This window comes from Amphiura filiformis, chromosome 9 (genome assembly GCF_039555335.1).
Source record: "Amphiura filiformis chromosome 9, Afil_fr2py, whole genome shotgun sequence".
Lineage (NCBI taxonomy): Eukaryota > Metazoa > Echinodermata > Ophiuroidea > Amphilepidida > Amphiuridae > Amphiura > Amphiura filiformis.
In genome coordinates this window covers 43499508-43519274 of record NC_092636.1, presented here as the reverse complement: position 1 = coordinate 43519274, position 19767 = coordinate 43499508, and the positions used below count along the sequence as shown (strand labels likewise).

The 19767-nt window shown below is 36.2% G+C and overlaps 1 protein-coding gene across 1 annotated transcript; it reads right to left on the bottom strand.

The window, feature by feature from the left end:
- Window positions 1-2607: 2607 nt before the first annotated feature.
- Window positions 2608-3342, bottom strand: LOC140160090 (uncharacterized). The gene has a single exon (XM_072183363.1). The coding sequence runs from the start codon at window positions 3340-3342 to the stop codon at window positions 2608-2610; it is 735 nt and encodes a 244-aa protein (XP_072039464.1).
- Between the last annotated feature and the right edge of the window lie 16425 nt (window positions 3343-19767).

The window sequence follows — 19767 nt, the reverse complement described above, 5'->3', positions numbered from 1 at the left end:
ATTCCACGTATATCCCACACATATTCGACTCATAATAATTTCCATTTCGTGAACTTAATTTGCAGAACTAATGAGGCTATCACAGCCGGATACGAAAATGATGTAGGTAATAAAATTTCATTTTATTGCTTCGGAATGGTAACTCTCTCCAATGCCATCACGGGCAGTAAACGCTTCTCGGCGCCTCCATGGAATCCAAAGATAAGATACGTATTTTTTCCAGAGAATGATTGGGCGTATCGGTATATTTATGCTGCATTGACGAATGGTACCTTGCCCAAGGGAAACAATGGAAAAACTAAAGAAAGGTAATGTAATAAACTGCCCGATTGTGCTAAATTGTGGCAAGTCACAAATTGTGTGCCAAATTATCCCTAAATTGCTGAGACTTAAAAGTAAAATGACACTTCGTGATCCACATGATTGTGACCCTCGATGCCATCAGAAATGTTTGTTTGCATAAATCATCTTGCAGATTGGGTCGTTTGACAAAGACATCGTCATATTGGTATTTTCTGGCTGATAATAGCTGATAAAAACACAATGACTTATAGTTTGATCAGCTCGTAATCAGCGGACCTTATAACATCGCGGATTAATATCAATATATTTTATTTGGAGAATTGTCTTGTGACATCTCTCCAGAAGTAGTACACATTATTAATTGAAGTCCTATACTTTGTCTACTTTCTTTAACACGCAAAATATAGCAGGCAGATCAACTATACCACTCTTAGCGTGGGTCTACTTTTCAGCGTAGTGGTAAATGCCTAATAATTCCTGTCGATTACGAGCTGATCAAAGTATGTGGCGCTGCGGTACATATAATTATACGTACTTCGAAAAACAAATATCTAAATCAACTGAAAGTTTGGAAATAAGCTTTTCTGAAAGATATCTATTAAACTACGTATATCCTAAAAAATCTAAAAAGAGGACGCTAAAGAGCACTTGAATAAATCACAGTAATAGTATATAGTATAGTATATTTATTAAAACACATTGCAGCCAAATGGCTGAATTACATGGATTTTACAATTTGATTTAAATAGTATAAAAACATCAAATAACATTTTAAAGACACATTTAGAAATTGTAAAAACATCAAATTACATTTAGAATAATTGCACACGAGAAACATTTAAATATATAAAAAAAAACCATCAAATATTGCACATCAGAAATACATGTAATTAATAATACCAAACAAAAAATTGAGACCATGGGGGATTACACAGAACAGACCAGTTGTTTTAAAGGGGGCAAAATTTGGAAGGGGATACATAATGAGCAGACCAGCTGCTTGCAAGAAAATAAATTGGATTTAAATATTTGGAAAAAAAAAATAGATAAAAATGAAAATGAAATAGCTATCACAGACAAAATTGCACTGAGCAGACCAGCTGCTAAAAAGTTTGAATACCTGATAACAGGGGTCAACCAAATTAACACAAGATAATATTCAAGGACAAGATAATATTCAAAAACCTGGCAGCAAAATGAGTTGAAAAAATACAATAATACAATTGCACTCAAAAACACCAAATTATTTGTTTAAAAGGTCAGCCATGTATGGCATGGGGCTATCCTGGAATCTTTTTGTTTTGCACTTGAAGTTCTTGTATTTTCTCATGTTTCTAAGGGTCATGACAGACCTATACTCAGCCGGCGGGAACCAGGTGGAGAACCTCTCAGAGGTAGTTGTCTTTGTGGCAAAATCTCTGCATATTTTTTCCCTCCGGTTGCGGAGTGGATCCAGCTCAAGATCTGCTAGAGATTTGGAGTAAGATATGTACTCCCTGCCTTGGATGTGCTTACAAACACGTTTCTGGATGTTCTCCACCTGGTTCACTTGACTTTGAGTAAGGCCAGCATGCCAAAGAGGGGCAGCATATTCCAATACTGGTCTCATGTATCCCTTATATACTGTGAGTAGCTCACTGGGGCTGAACCCTGCTTCTTTTAATTTGCGCATCATAAACATTTTGCGGTTTGCTTTAGTGCACATGCTATCGACTTGGCTATCCCATTTTAAGTCATTTTGGATCATGGCACCAAGTAATTTAACTTTATCAACAACTGCAAGTTGGTGATTTGAAATATGCAGGTCAACCTCAGGAACTTCCCTCTTGCCAAAATACACTTGTAAAGCCTGACACTTAGCTGGGTTCAGCCTCAATTTGTTTTCATCAGCCCAAGTACTCAGAGAATCCAGACTGTCTTGCACGGTGCTGGCTTCACCATAGGCCCTGTTCTCACCAATAGTAAGATCATCGACATACTTCCACACTTTGTGGTTTGGAACATCCAAGGCGTCATTGATCATGCCGAGGAAGGAGAGAGGGCCAACGACGGTGCCTTGAGGGACACCACCATTAAGCAAGACCCAGTCTGAATATGTATCTTTGTACTTGACTCTTTGTTTTCTATTTGTAAGAAAATCAACCACCCATTGAACCAAAATGGGAGGAGCACCTAATTTCAGTAATTTGATAACAACAATCTTATGATTTATCAGATCAAAGGCCTTGGAGAAATCAGTAAGCACTAGGGTACTGATATTCCCCTGTTTTTCAGCACCAGATATCATATGATGGTAGGCATCAACTAAACAGTGGGTGGTTGAGACACCTTTTGATTACCATACTGCCTACTGTCAATGTTAGGTTGAATTTGATCTGTAATCCACTTACAAACCCTGCCCTCTGCGACTTTGGCCAAACATGACGTCAGAGACACTGGGCGCAATTTGTCGATGGAGGGAGGAGTTTGTTTTGGGATGGGGATGATATTGGCCTCTTTCCATTGGGTAGGAACCTTACTCTGACTCAGTGAGGCATTGATAATATTCGTCACAGGCCTACTTAACTCATAAGCAAACTCTTTTAATAGCTTCGGAGGAATATTATCTGGCCCCCCTGCTTTTGATGCCGAGAGTTTGCTCAAATCATCATATATCTCCCATGTCTGTACCCGGGGAGGTGGCTCAGGGCTTGGAAGATATGAAGGGAGCTCGCTCATGTCAAGAGGTTCCTGAGAATTAGGAAAACTAGCAAGGTGTGTGTTGATAGCATTTGCCACACCAGCAAGGTTTGTTGTATCAACACCAGAAACATGAATGGTTGGATCAGCTTTCTTCATATTAGCCAGGTTTCTAACCTCCCTGTGCCACCCTCTCGGGTCAGACATTTTGAGTTTCTTGACTTTCTTTGCATTGTAGTTGTTTTTAGCCTTTTTTATGTCACGAATGACCTTATTTCTGAGTTTAACCCTAGCAGTATTGTCTCCAGCAGCAAAAGCTTTCTGTCTTTGTGCAATGAGGGATTTCACTCTATCAGTCATCCACGGTTTGTCGGTGACATGTAACCGGACTGTCTTAATAGGGAAAACGGATGTAATTCCCTCATTCACAATTTGATAGAAAGCATCTGCTTTGCATTGGACATCAGAATTACAGTAAAATTATTTGTTAAATTATGTTGAAGCCGTTTAATTCCTAAACAATGATTTCGGTTTCACATTATTCTTCCCAGTAACATGAGCCTTGATGGATGACCAGGATAGAGGTTAAGTAGCGAAAAAAAGGAACTGGATAATTAATGTTCAGGAAACGTTGTTGATATTCTCAAGAGAATCTGCAATTGAAAATTATCATTTTATTAAAATTCTAGATTCTTTTACATTCACAGAAAACCATTCGTATTTCCAAAACCTTTAGCTGTTGAGGAAATTAAAATTGTTCATCCAGACTTTTGCAGATATGTTGACAATAGGTTAGTACCATCATTTATTCCGCCTTCATTTCGAGCAACATGTATTTTTGTAAATGCGTTATTATCAATTGCGGGGATCATTAAGAATGTTGTAGGTGATCAAAATAAATTAAAAGTACTGTTATTAGGGGGGGGGGGTATTATTTTGCAAAATGTATAGAATTATTTTTCTCCCCCTTCAAAATACAGTAAGCAAAAGAATTAAGGTAGCAGTTGTATTCACCCCTGTATATCCTAAATAAAGACAAATATGTCAAAATTAAAACAAGCAGCCAATGCCTGTACTCTTTAGCTCAGATCTTTTTTGTTGAAATTGGTTGAGAATTAAAGAAATGGCGATACAAAACCTAATGAAGATACGAAATAAAAAGTTGCACTTTTGTATTCTAATCAATGAAATTACGACGCTAGTTTCTCGTGCTAATCAATGAAAGTACGGCGCTAGTTCTCTTGTTCGCGAACGCTTTGTGTACAAATCAATAGGGCATGCATCGTGGCAAACTGCAACTTTTAACTTCGCATCTTCCTTGGGTTTTTGGATCGTCTTGTCTTTAATTCTTGAACAATATCAACGAATGAGGTCTTAAATTCGAGCTAAAAGATGCACCTATTGGCTGTGGGTTTCAAATATGACACATCTGTCTGTTTAGGAAATACAGGGGTGAACGTAACTGGTACCTTAATTATTTGGCTTACTGTATGTGGTTATATATACAAAAAATTACTGCAGTAATGAAAAAATTATTATCAATTGGTAACCCCCCCCCCCCTGTACATACCCTCTGAATTTTTTCAGTTACACAAAGTGAGGAATTTTCAGCTTTATGCATCACCTGACTCGAATGACCAAAAAGAGGACTATTTTATTAAACATGTTAAAGCGAAGCGTTTGACACCATTGGCGGAAGTGTTTGACTATAATACGCCTACAAATATTATAGGCATAGGCCTACTTTACATGCTTAGTGCCGTTTACCGAGAAGAAAACTTTTTTGAAGTAGAAAAGCGTTTGGCCAATTATGATATCATTATTTAATGTATGACCCTTTTTTGACACTGAATAGTTTTGATGGTGTTGTCTATATCGCATGCATTATAAATTCAGTGCACGTAGTAGGTCTTTACCCAATAACACAAAATGCTTTAACATTTAAATTTTTAAAACATTTAAAATAACAATCAAAAACATTGGGACAAAACTTGGGACAATGTTGCCAAAATAATATATGTCTACAATAACATTTTCACAACATGTTTTTAATTTTGTTGTAGTGTGTTTCATTATGAAACGTTCTACAAACGTAACCTTTAATAGGCCTATAATATAGTGCTTACCCAACATTTAGGCCAAAATATTATTAAAACGAATTAACCAATTTAACCAACACTAGTTTAGGCCTAATGTTAAAAAAAATACCCTGATTCTATGTGGGTAGTCCTATAACTTCATATCATCTATTGGACCCTACTGTCGTAGGCCTACTTTGGGGAGGGGGTCCAGGTCCATTATCAGTGGAAGCACGCTGGCATTTGGTTTGTACATGTTGTATTTAATATATTAGAAGCGGCCACTTCTTTTGCGCTCAGCAAACATTGTTTTCTTTATTTTGTGGCCGTAGTTATCGCCGGTGCGTAAAAATAACATTGACACGCACAACAAGCATCGTTCTCTGCGATGTCTGCAACGCAACGCCGAGCACGACGCGGAGTACGCACGCGTTGAAAACAGACGCAATAGTCAAGTCAAATCGGGTGACGACGGAAAAACCTTAATCTGAGAGGAGGAGGCATACTGGAGTTGCTTGGCCCATCTCCATGATAGCTCATAGTTATTGAATCCAACACTCCTCCGCTCAGCACCGATGTTGCTGACAGGAGCCTGATGCAGTTTAACACTGTGATGTTCGATAGGCGGTTTTACTCTCCTGAACCCCTCCTAATCCAAATATGGCTCCTTTATGCTTAAGAAAGCCTGCGGCGACGGTAATATCGATCATGAGGAGTTTGATGATCTCTGATCTGTAGGCTATATACTGGTAAATTGTGAGATGGCTATGCTGATGTTGTCATATCTAGTGGATGTAAACCTCTCCTCGGGTATATGAATGTGAAGAGGGGCTCCAGACAAAAGAGATTGATTGATTGTTTGCTAAGTTTCCGAAAACGCAATAAAGATCTTGACTCGTTGAAAGCACTGAGTGTGTGTGTGTGGGGGGGGGGGCTTTACAATTGCAACAGAAGTGAATGCCTAGTATAAAGCCAAGAATTTTCTGCTTTACAAATGCTAAATTCCGCTTTTCTCCGCTTTGTAATTTTAGCACAATGTGACATCATTGCGATGTTGCAAAGTTGGGATGGGTGATTGGGTATCATGGCTGCAATGGGAGGTAGGACAGGCGTTGTACGGAAAATCTATGACGGATTTTACTTTATTTTGAGGACCCATTTCATTTAGTATCTCATTTATTTATTTTCAATTGTATTTATTTTCTTTTTCTAGGTCATTTTTGCTTATTATATATTTTTTTCTCAGAAATGCGTTTTCCGCTTTACCTCCGAATTCCGCGATTTTCGCGGAAATTCCGCAATGCGGAGAATTCTTGGCTTTAGCCTAGTACAGAGCACTGACGTTGAAAACGAATCAGACGTAGAATGACTGTAGGCCTACAGTGAATTGAAATACGCATGTGACACTGATTTATCAATACCTAAAGGAAGCGACATAATTCAGGCTTCTGAAAGACTATAAGAAGCTACCTCCTGGATTATGCTAACAATTCAGTTAGAAACTAGATGTAGCTAAATTAATGTAACATAATAAACTGATGTCAGCCCAGATGATTTCAGGTTGATTGAAAATTAAGACTCGTTCCAGAAAAAGCTGTCAGATCCTTCAAATAAAGTGAAAAAGTGATGTATAGTCCACAAGTTGGGTGTACCCCCAGCTCCATGGGACCCTATTCCTGAAATGAAATCAGTTTAAGTATACTTATAAACTCTTATATTAGTCCCTTCATACACTACAATTTGTGAAATTACCATTTTATACACTAAAAGGACAAGTTCATCCATGCATCACCAGTTGTAAGTTACACCAATAATATTGAATACTACAATACTTGTCAGAAATGTAATGTATATAGATTTAATTTTGGAAATCTCATCAACAGTTGGTTAAAGTCTAAAAAGTTACAGAAAGAAGGCAGAGCAACGACTGGGGCAATCATGCTATTTCTTGCACTCCACACGTGCGATGAGGTAAAAAAAGTTAGACAATATGTAACGTATAGTACACTTTAACTAAATTCCATAATGTTGTGTCATGAATTGACTTCGTTTTGTTTATTAAATAAAACATACGCAGGTGACTCGAAACTCTCAATACCATTTTCAACGCTCATAGCGTTACTCTAATAAGTATAGAAACGACAGATAAAATGAAGTTATACTTAAAATAGAGAAAAAAAGACCACTAAACAAGACCACTAAACGAATTTTCATAGTTGTAATAAGCGTTTTCAATTAAATAAAATGTTAAATTGAAGCTGGAAATTAATCAAAATGATTGCTATATGCTGTAAAGCGGATTGGTGGGACAATATTTGGGACATTTTGTACTGTAATTAGTGGTGAATACCATCAAAATGGTGGCAATTCGAAAGTTATACTATTCTATATCTTCTTTTCATCTAAATAAAAAGGGAATCAGGAATCTTCTGTATTTGGAATAATTTTGTAGCAGTGAAATCGTAATATAAGTGCACAATAACGTATTCCACTTTTCTTCATACTTCCGCAGGTTAATGCATATGGGTTCATGGGTGATCCGAAAAAGTTTACTTTTCATTACTACGATCAAAACTTTACCAGTTCCGATGCTTTAACTCGCGGGTTTTGGCACGACTGGGACAAAGAGAACGCTTTGTGGAAACTTTTGATTAAAGAAGGAATATTTCACATGTATACCAGGAACTAATGAAGACTTATTGTATACTATACTGCTGATGAAGGCATTATTTCGTATATAACTAGAGACTTAAGTTATAATTATAATTAGTCTACATACAAGATGTATCAAAATCCTATGGCTTAACTAGTGCTTCTTACCACGACTGGAATAAAGAGAACGATCTGTGGAAACTCCTCATTGATGATGGCATATTTCACATGTATACTAGGAACTAATAAGTAAGAGACCGGTGCTAATGTTTGATAATCAAATATATGAAACAAAGGTTTGAAAGTGTTTTTGGCATGCGTGCAGGATATTAAACAAATTTTGCTTGGGTGTCTAATTATATGTTTTCTGACATGGCAAATTCAACTACGCGCCCCACTTCACGCTACCCCAGATGGCCGAGTGGTCTAAGGTACTGACCCGTCGGCCGGGATAATACGATCTGTGTGGGTTCGAAGCTTGGTAATGCCTTTGTAGGTGGGAATTAATTTGCCTATCCCAAAATATTTCTATGAGGTCGGGAACCCTGCAATTATTTTCAGTTACTGTGAGGTTAGTTTATCACCGCTCGAACTTATCGGCCACCGACTGACCGTAATACAACTTCGACAAAAATACATGACTCAACACTGACACCATTCGTCACCGCAAAGATTGGCAGCCACCACGATGAATCACTCTAATTGAGTCAATAAACTTCCTTTCAAATCGCTGATTGCACTCAGGATATCTTAAGTGCTGTTTTAAAACAAGCTTGCCGTAGATCGTGATCTTCAGCATTTTGAGTAAATTAATTCAATGGTTATTAACTTTTAACTGGCTTTGTGTTAATACCAGAGAAGAAACATCTTCTCTGGATTGTATTAATAATTTATTTGTAAAATACAACCATCCACCTTTTATGAGCTACAGCTATTTTGTTTTAATAATACTGCGGTGGTAATGCTAACCATCAGTAGTCCAGATATTTTATTACTGTCTTAATAACAAAAATGTTACACCCCGGATACACGTTTTGAACAGTTATTCTCTTTAATAATTATATCCAAATTTAGCACTTTCCCGGCAATATGCCAACACAACAAATCGTCGCTGTTTTGACATACTGGCGTATGACGATTTTTGGGCAAAATGAGTTATATAAACTTTCAAAATCTGTGAATGAAACTCTATATATTCTCAAAGTTTCGAGACCTAAATGTAATTAGTTAATGAGATATGGCACTAATTAGTGTGATACGACATTTAAAAAAAATGTAACCCCCCCGAAAACGTCATTCTGTATTTTGACATACAGTCGTATCAATGATACGTCGCCATAGGCCACCGTGTAACTGTAGTTGCCTATTATTTTGACATACTGTCGTATCACAATGTCGTATCATTATTAATACATAGGTTTTCAAATTGTGCATATTTTGGCATACTGTCGTTAATTAATTACTACTAATTAGTGAATGAATAAACAGTTTGTATTATGTTGAGAACAAAGACAGATATATTATTGATTATATTCTTTGATAATAATAAACATATTTCACTTTGGTGCTCTCCAGTGGGTCTTCAAAAATTGGAAAAACTTTAAATGCGATTTTCTCAAAACTGCATTTTTCGTCATACGACAGTATGTCAAAACAGCGACGAAATACTGATGGAAGTAGGAAATAAAATGAGGTCCGCTACTGTTCAGAGAATTATGACCCAAAACAACCTTTGGACGGCCGGGTGTTTGCAGATTGATATGAATTTAACAGTAGTCTGCGAATAACTTGATAAAAAGTTTGTATTTAGGCCACACCACAGCACAGCTGGCATTCACTATTCTGACTCAAGGGTAGTCCAACTCCGTGGACAGAGGCAATGAAGTGCGCCTGATTGCCCTGGACATCAAAGGAGCATTTGACAAGGTCTGGCATAATGGTCTTTGCTCGAAACTCATGACAAAATGAGTATCCGGCAAACTGCTCTCTACAAAATGTCCTCTACAAAATGCACACCAGCTTGTGCCCACCAAATCTAAAGGCACTGGTACCAAAGCCGTTTGTAGTCAGGGCGTCTGCTTATAGAAAAATACACTTAAAGTGTATGTAGGTGTGAGGAAAAGCCGACGATCAATTGAAAATGTTGACCTTTCATATTGAAAATATGTATTTTCCCCCCCAAAGACATTTTTGTGTGTGTGTGTTTTGGGAAAAAATCCATATATTCAATACGAAAGGTCAAAATTTTCAATTGATCGTCGGCTTTTCATCACACCTACATACACTTTAAGTACAAATCATAAGATTTATAAAGTTTACTTCGAGTAAAAAAAAAAATCAAAAATTATTTGATATCAGAAGGACATTCTTCGTATTCAGAATGCAATTCGATATGTCTGATGTGCTCTAATGATATCACACCACCAAATAAATATAGAGATATGTACTAAATTCGCCTCAAGAAAATGTCATTTTTTCTTCGACGCAGTTCTTAGCGACAGCTATGACGGTTGAAATTAGCCCTGCCTGATCCCTCTGACTGGGATAAAATAGGTTGACCGTCATTATTTTTTACGACTGGCCCTCGAAGTCTATGATGTCTGGGAATTACCTAATTTACTTCCAAAATCATGCCAGTGTTTCTGTACAGAAACGACTGCTTAAAATCATTTAAAAAATACTCGATCTCTCCCATCTGTGGTACACTTACAGGATTTGATATTTCTACTCATGACCAATCCAAATTTAGCCAAAGAGAAATGCATTCAGGGCGCATGACCGTATAATACGATTTGGTGGTGTGAAATCTAATGTCCCACAATAAATACTGTCCAAACGTTCATACCCATCCCATAAGTTACTGTACCCCTCACTTTTGCTGTTCTTAAGCTGCTGTGAACCACTGATTGGGCCATATGGTTGTCTTTTGTAGTGCCTAGGTGCTATTATAAGTTCTTGACTTGTGTCATTCCTCATGGGTTATTGTTCACTCTAGCACAGCGAGTCCAGTCTCCACGCAGTCTGTGTTATACTACACGGTTGAGTACATAGCATCATAAGAGCTGTGTGAGAGCTGGTGGAAAATAGAAATCTGTGATTCCCTTCATCCAATCATTTTTTTTTATATCGAAGCACATTTTTTGATCAAAATGTACATGTTGGTTTTAAAGTCAAAAGCTCAAGTGTTCCTTACAATAATCTAATTTTATGTCATTAATTGAAAGAGCACACTTATATCGGCCATATACTAGCTACATTAGAATGAGCAATGGCCAATTTTCTTTAAATTGCAAATCTCGTGCAAAAACTTACTGATTTCGCCTGTTTTGTCATACGATTGTAAATTCAATTAACTATGACTTTACTAAAGAGCGGTTACAAATTGATATGCAATGGTTATACCTATGTTCATACCAATGCACCCTAACTAAGTATTTGCGTGGAGAGAAACCGCCTGAGTGTCATTACTTGGGTAGAGTTACGTTGCAAAAAGTGACTTGGCCCCTGAAACTAACTTTTCAACTAATTGATATAATTAGTTGTATGTGTAATAAAAAAATTGCAAGGTCAAGTTCAAACACCTGATTAGAAGAGTTGTATATTAGGTATAATATACGTTGATTTCAGATTTTTTTTAAACGCCAAATTGTCACACCTGGGGCAGGTTGTAACAAACATCTTTAGTGTGGGCCTTAAAAAGGTTTGTTCCTATTAGTATCTATCCAAGAGATGGTTATAAAGGTGTGTTAATACCACAGTAAACCTAACTACCTGTCCCCCTCTTTTTCTGAGAAATTGAAAAAGACATCTCTATTGGCATATCATTCATTTAGTCCAAATTCGTGAAATTGAAAATGGACCTTTCCCTTTTATAGGGATTGTTTTTCATTTTTCCGAAAAAGCTTGTTTTCCATTTCTATTTTTCCAAAAGGTTGATATAAAGGTGTGAAAATACCATAATTAATCTCCACGCCTACCCCCTCTTTTTCTGAAAATTGGAAAAGATAACTCAGTATGCCTTCCCTTCATTTTGCCCAAATTCGAACAATCAAAAATGGGACCCCCTCCCCCTTTATTCATCTTTTTGAAAATGAACTTCTTTTCCCTTTTTATAAGGGAAATAATCTTTTCATTTCCTAAGAAATAATAAAGTTCTTGAAACTCAACGCTGATTGGTCTATTCCATTATGCGTATTCGAAATTTCGAATACACGTATTAATGAACGTTATGACCTGATTAGCCAACCATATCCGGCCTTCTATAAGCGTACTCGGAATGACTCTAATGTCTTGGACCAGAGGTCAACAGAGGTCAACACTGCAACTGGTTACTACGAGCACTACTTCCATGCTACGAGTGAGGTACCTCAGGATCTGTGCTACGAGTAACCGGAAAACTGATAACGGTGACCAAAGTACATACTTCGAAGTTCGTATTACAAAATCTGGCTCAGTACTTTCAATTGTTTAATGCATGTTTATACGTCAGAACGAGCTGTAACTGAAAACGCCGTGCAGGCAGAACCTCTGCTTGTTTTTATTCAACACGTGTTGTTCTATGACAATAATTTTATTGCGAATGAATTTAATTTATGTTGTTAATTTTTCTGCCGGATGATGAAGAGGAAGAAGCAATGCATAGTTCTCATTGGAATGACTGTTTTAAGCTTATGCCTTATTCAGATTTATTTAAGCGAATATACAAGTGCGTTTTCACATAGAGTTCGAAAGAGAATCAGGTAAGATTTATTATGCTTTCAGAGGTTTATTTATTTTCATTTAAATTTATTTATTTATTTATTTATTTATTTATTTATTTATTTATTTATTTATTTATTTATTTATTTATTTATTTATTTATTTATTTATTTATTTATTTATTTATTTATTTATTTATTTATTTATTTATTTATTTATTTATTTATTTAATATATATGTATAACATATTAGCTATGTGTAATAGTGTAGGCATTGAAATAAGTGTACGACTTACTCTGTTCAAAAGTATTTGTATTTTCCGTGATTGTTAACATGTTAATTGTGTTCAAAATGCTGGTAAGCTATGTTTTTACATATAATATATAATAATATAACGGCAACGTTTATAGCACTTTATTGATTATGTACGAGCCAAATGAATAATATAATAGGGATCAGCTACTTTAGTTTTAATATCGCAGGCTACGATATGGCCTAATTATAAACATACCGAACCACCAATGGTTCAATTGTCTTTATAACATGTCGGATCATGAACATATGAGCGTTATGTTTAAACACGTTAGAAGAGCGCTACCAACATCATGTACTATTGTCTGTCCAATTAACTTAGACACCCAGTTTTTGTTACTTATATGAAAAAATATACACTTTCAAAGAAAGTCATGAAAGAAAAGTGTTAACATTCGCTGAGACCTAACGGGATTTTTGTGTTTTCAAAGCATTGAGTGAGAGTTTACCAGAAATTCTATTGAAATTGGAAGGTTTTTCTCATGGGTACCATTATTTTGGAAAGTCTCATTATACAGATTTGTAGGTATGGTGATTTTGGATAATGGATGAATAGTAAATTAATTATACTCCTCACCAAAAACATTTTATAAAAATGAAAAATATAATTCAGGTCATAAATGCAGACAGTGTTTCTAATTGGCAGATATTTATTCTTAGTGTATTAACTCAGTGATCCCAGCTGTTCCTCAACCAATTACAACAATTCGGCGCGGTATTTGAATCTTCTTCTGTGCATGCTTTTGGCTTGGCACAATTCTAAGAAAATACACATTGTATGCCATATGAATGTTCTGATGTTATTGGTGAGGAGTATAATTCACAATACACTCCAGACGCATAGTAACTTGCCCTATCATTTGTTATAATGCACCAACTGTGACATCTTTTGAGTTATAGAGGTTGTGCATGAAATTATTGATTGGCTCCAAACAAAGGATTTGAACCGGTGTCCTTCACCGAAATCATGGCACAGTGTAGTCCATTCAATCAAATATTGTCATCAACCTATTTGATCGTAGTGTATTTGTTGTGCGTGTGACGACCTCTCGCGGTAGATTGCAAACATGCTTTTGTTGAATGCATTTGAGTAGACCGCCATTATCAAAGAGCTTTTAAATAGAAATAGAGTCGCAATAGATTATATAATCTTTTGTTCGTTTGATGCCGATTAGAAGTTGCGACAGGCTATTCATAAAAGTGGTACCATTGTTTCGAATAAAGGGGTTCCGCCATTAAATTGGTCACTGATCCGGCATCATATTAACGCTCTACACAACAGGCGAGTATCAATAAGTGACCACACTACAGTCATGTGTAAGGGCAGTCATGTGTAAAGTGGTACCATTGTAGTTACTCAATGAGCGTGTTTATAGTGGGAGCAGATGTGCGGTACATTGCGGTACAATTTCTACCCGGTTAGAGATTATCCGGATACTTGCTCACTATAAACACTAGCAGTATATGTATGTACGGTACATCGATATCCTTCTAAACCGAAGGATATTGTGGCGAGATATTCCCACTATAAACACACCAGTATAAATTGTGTGCGGTATTACCGGAAGTAGGAGCTTATTCATGATGCGTAGGATGCGCGCAGGATATTCGGAACGATTCGCACCCGTAAGAGTTATCAAAACATAAGCTACATGTTCACCGCCATGATCATATTGTTGAATGGGCTGTTTAAAACTCGCGCCACAATATTTACACACTCCTCGTGTGACCTCGGGGTCATTGCAAATGTACGATAATGTTAGTTGGTATATAATTTGTGCGGTAACTGTGTCCCACTATAAACAGCAAGCGCATCGGTACATATACAAGGATTATCGTGTACGGTATACTCAAAATGCGGTATATTCACTATAAACACGCTCTAAGTATCCCAAATGTGTGCTTGTGTGGGTCTGAAGACTATAAGGAGGCTTTAGCTGTCGATGCAATCATCTTTACCACCCACCTGACGATAGGTGTTTCATTTAAATAAATTGAATGCTCTTGGTGATCGATTACACATTAGAATGTATGAAGGCTGCCATTTCCAGTCCATATATCTATATTACACTATAATGGTAATCGCTATACGTATACATGTAAGTATAAGTATAGGCCTATAAAGGTTGTTTTTAAGAAATTTCCATTTAATTTTATTTTAAGAAGGAGATTGGTATAGAAATAGTGCCGTACCCAAAGAGGGGAGGGGTTGGGGAGGACAGATTCACCTCTGTGAGAAGTCTTGGGAGGGGAGGAGGAGGAGGGATATGGAGAATGAGAGAGGGCTGGAGGAAGGGATAATAAAGACAAGTAGATAAATAGAAATATAAGGAAAATGATGGGAATGAGAGAGGGAGGGTGAGAGGGGACAATGAGAGCGAGGGAGTGATAAAATGTAGGCCAAGGAAAGAATAAGTACAGAGAAGGGAAAAGAAAGGAATGATGAATACATTTAATAATAATTATTAGGCGTATATAATAACTAAACACATAACAGCACTGGGCAGCCATTCGACGATGTCAATGCCTTTATTCGTTACGTAATTAAAACGCCCAGTCAGATGTATTTCACACCTACCAAACACAACTCACCCAATTTCGCAAACTGGACGTTGAATGTACACTCTCATGAATATTGATTGGCAACATTTTCCAATATGTCAGCGCTCTAATCGGAAACAATAGAACAATAGACCCTGCAGAGCGTTGGCCATTATTGTGAATTAGTAAAAGGATCAAAGAAAAAAAGGGTGTAATCAATATGCATGATTACAATGTTCAAACACCCCTTACTGTAAATAGATTATCCCATCAAAAGTTTCAAGTCATTAGGAATATTCGGCTGGACCCAGATATCTTGCTGTAAATTGGTCAAAATTGAATAAAAGTAGACAAGGAAGAATATTTTTGTATCGCTTTACTGATCATTTCTGTTAGGTCTGACCGTGTTTAGCCACTTTTCTTTCATGACTTTTTGCCAAAGTGAAAACTTTTCGAAATATATCCAAAAAACCGGGTGTCTAAGTTATTTGGACAGACAATAGTATAGTTTTCATATCACAGCAGAAAGTAAGGCATCTAAACTGCACCTTTTGATCCTGTAGTCTCATCGCATTTTAATATCCGCACCTGTGTGTTGCTTGTACATGTTGTAAGTTGTATTGTTTACCCTGACTGACCCTGTTTGCCCCGTATAGGCAGGCAGGTCTATGCCCAAAGTTTTTTCTCTGGTTTATTTGCCTAAAAGCGGCCCAATACACGATCAATTTGATATTCGATTCCGGGATTTGATTGATCAATATCAACGACCTCAATGATACAAAAGTGGATACAAAATCTACCATTGTACACTGTACACACGAACACAATAGGTTAAATACCACTAAATAGGCCTGGGCGATACATTGTAATACGATGAGGAACTATTTGTTTTCATGGCATTCGAAAAGACTGCATTAAAATCGCTGAAATTGATCAAGTTATATAGCCAAAAAAGTACTTTTTAGAGTTTGATGCTTCAAAATGGTAAATTTTCTCTCATTATATGACATTTTTGATGTAATAGTACCAAAATTCATACGCACGGCTTCGGTTTTTAGTAAATAGTCGCCTTATCATATTGTAACTTTCAGCTTCGAGGGCGCACTGTCATTTTAAGGTGTTTACGGTTCAGTGCGTTAAAACAAGAAAAGTCTCAGGTCAACCTATGTTGAATTTTTTGATCATTTGGCATCTAAATCATATAGTTTCACCTGATATTGGTGGCATTGAACTGTGAGAGTTCTGAATATGAGAAAATTCCACCCGAAATTAGGCATTTTCCCATTGAAACACGTGTAATACATAAATAGTGGTATTTAACCAATAGTGATTTTATTGTCCAACTGTCAATAAAATTAAACTACGAGGCTCATTCAAAAAGTTCTACACCCATCATCACATCTCTGTTATCTTACGTGGCATGATATTGAAAATTACCCATGATCATACTCTTAAATCTAAGCTACAAACTAAAAGTTATTTGATGAAAATTGGATATTTAGTTGTTAAGATAATGTTGGTTAAAGGTACGTAACCCGATCAACAGCACCATCCTCCCAATTTTTCTCATTGTTGATTAGTTTATGGCCATGCGTCGTGAACTCGCCGACTTTGCGTCACACCTTGATTTTTCTGTCACGATGCACCTTTTTTGGTATAAATTGTCATATCTGGAAATCTATACACCCTATGATAGTAAAAGTATACATTTTTGGAAAGCTATTGGTCCAAGGAATCTACAAATGGAATCAGAATTAGTGTAGGGTATTATGTGAAAGGAAATAATGTAAAAAATGCAAGCCCATTTTATATTTTTGATGAAGCTTACTTGGGGTACTGGTTTTCATTCATGTGTACCCCTCCATCAATTCTTTGCAGTTTTGAAAAGTTGAGACCATTAGCTTTCTGATGATATAGGGCTTTATGATAGTAAACCAATGTGTATTTCAGAAAATGGCTGGTGGAATTTTATACCGATTCAACCCATCAGTCTAGTACATTTTGAAAAATATTTTCGTAGGGTAACACCCTACACTAATTTCAAGTGCATTTGGTGGATTCCTTGAGCCAAGAGCTTTCCAAAAATGTATACCAAAAATGCTCTCCTAGGGGGTATACTTTTGAAAATACAGCATTGGTAATCTCTAGCAGTATATTGCGCTTGAAAATTTGGGTTTACTGTGTAGAGAATAGGGAAGAATTTGTATGTCATGTGACTTACCTGTGACTACCAGTCCTCTCATTTTCTTTTAAGAAAGTTAAGGTATTTAAATGTTTACATGGACAACTAAGCTATCTTTTGATACCAAATTTATAGTAATAAGGACACATTTGAAGTACATAATGAACAATTTTACAATTGTGTGCACTTAAGGGATCTAAAATGAGCGTTTATTGCGTTTCGACAGTATTTTTTTGTGGGACATGAGAGCACCTCAGACCTATCGAATTGCATTCTGAATACGAAGCATGTCTTTCTGATATCAAATAATTTTCATTTTTGAAAATCACAATATAATACAAATTTTATGACAAATTATAAAAATTTGATATTTTTTCAAATTTTTGATATATAACAGTCCTCGAAGTAAATTATATAAATCTAATGATATATTCTTAAAGTGTATGTAGCAGGAGGAAAAGCCGACAGTCAATTGAAAATTTTGACCTTTCATATTGAAGATATGGATTTTTCCCCAAAAGACCTAATTTTTTTGGTGTTTTGGGAAAAAAATCCATATCTTCAATACGAAAGGTCAAAATTTTCAATTGATCGTCAGCTTTTCATCCCACCTACATACACTTTAAGTATAAATCATCAGATTTATAAAGTTTACTTCAAGTACTGTTAAATATCAAAATATCAATTTTTAATGATTTGCCATAAAATGTGTATTAAATTGCGAATTTCAAAAATCAAAATTATTTGATATCAGAATGACATTCTTCGTATTCAGAATGCAATTCGATATGTCTGATGTGCTCTAATGTCCCAAAATAAATACTGTCCAAACGTTCATACCCCAGCCCTTAAAATACAAACTACCCATAGAGTTTGTACATGAGTGCACCGCTGCCACATGCACCGCTGCCACCACCCCTGACTTGGTCAATTGGATTGGGTGCCATTCTGCCAATGTTCAAGACATCTTAATGAAACTGTCCATAGTTACTAATCAATATCCTAGCCTTCATTTGATACCAAATTTACTGTAATACCTATATTTCTTCCAAAGATACACTCAAAGAACAAAATGATCACAGTGAAAAGTTTGACGCCACCACCCTTTTTGGGTGTTAAGTTCAAAACGCATGGCCTTATATCATATCGTATTTTTTCTCATTACCATCCTGCATCCTGCAATTTGACGCTTCAAATCGATGTATTTCCGAACAAATCTTGATCGAAATTTTACACGACACGGGAGTTTTGGGTAGTCATATAATGAAATCGGAATAAATTCTGAAGGTTTCAGCCCAGTACCAATTCGTCCGCAAAAATACATCAAATAGGCTAATATCAAACTATAGATGGCGCTATAATGATATAAATCAAAAAAGAAAAATAAAGAAATGTATAAGGGGCGAAATAAATAAGAAAACATGACCTTGTCAAGCATGATACAAGGAATATGAAACAAAAATATGAGAGCACCTCCCCATAAAGAATTAGTTAAAACTAAAACAAAGAAAAAAATCATTAATATGTGAAAATGTGGATGATATAGCTAAAAATCAAGAATGATGACGGGCGCAGTGATATGTAATGTTATTTAAGATTAATTAGTATGAATGACCGGTATAAAAGTGTAAAGGGGCGAGCTGGTTGTCGGTACCACGGCGAAACACTCCCTGTTTCCATCGGGACATGCACTCGGCCGTTGTTTCGGGATGCCTGATCGGAATACAATTCACGCGTAGCAACGTATGGCTTGTTAATTATGCTAATATTCACATTTATGCTGAAATTGTTCCCGTTTTATGCATAAAGGGGACGATATTTGACATTGTATGTTCGTTTGAAGAGAATCCATAATTATACTAAACGGATAGGGTTACCCCCCCTTTTTTTATAAAAATCGAATACAGATTTGGTACATCGGAAACGGTTAAAAGCCGAAGCCAAAAGTTTAGTAAGCATCATATTGTAGCTTTTAATAATGTCCGTACAAATGTTTTCAAGATGCGGCTGTCCAACTGCTTACTCAAAATAAATATTTTGGTCCTATTTGAGCTCCCTGATATGCCTTGTGTGATGTGCCCTCAGTAATTTAATTTAATTATTTAACTTTGTTTACCAGCTGAAAGTAATTGACATTTGTTAAATAAAATTCGGTTATGGGACCAAATTTGAGTTAAATCAGATTGCGAGTTGATATAACTTTAGTTCGCTTGTTCACTTATTTTTTCTCTAAATGCACCTATACTGCGCCAATAAAGTATCCTTACACTTGGAAAAATAATCACAATTTCAAAACTGAACAATATTGGGGTAAATTTGTTT

Bases quoted from the DNA above. Each gene is read 5' to 3' on its own strand.
- LOC140160090 (XM_072183363.1), bottom strand. From the start codon at position 3,342: ATGACTGATAGAGTGAAATCCCTCATTGCACAAAGACAGAAAGCTTTT.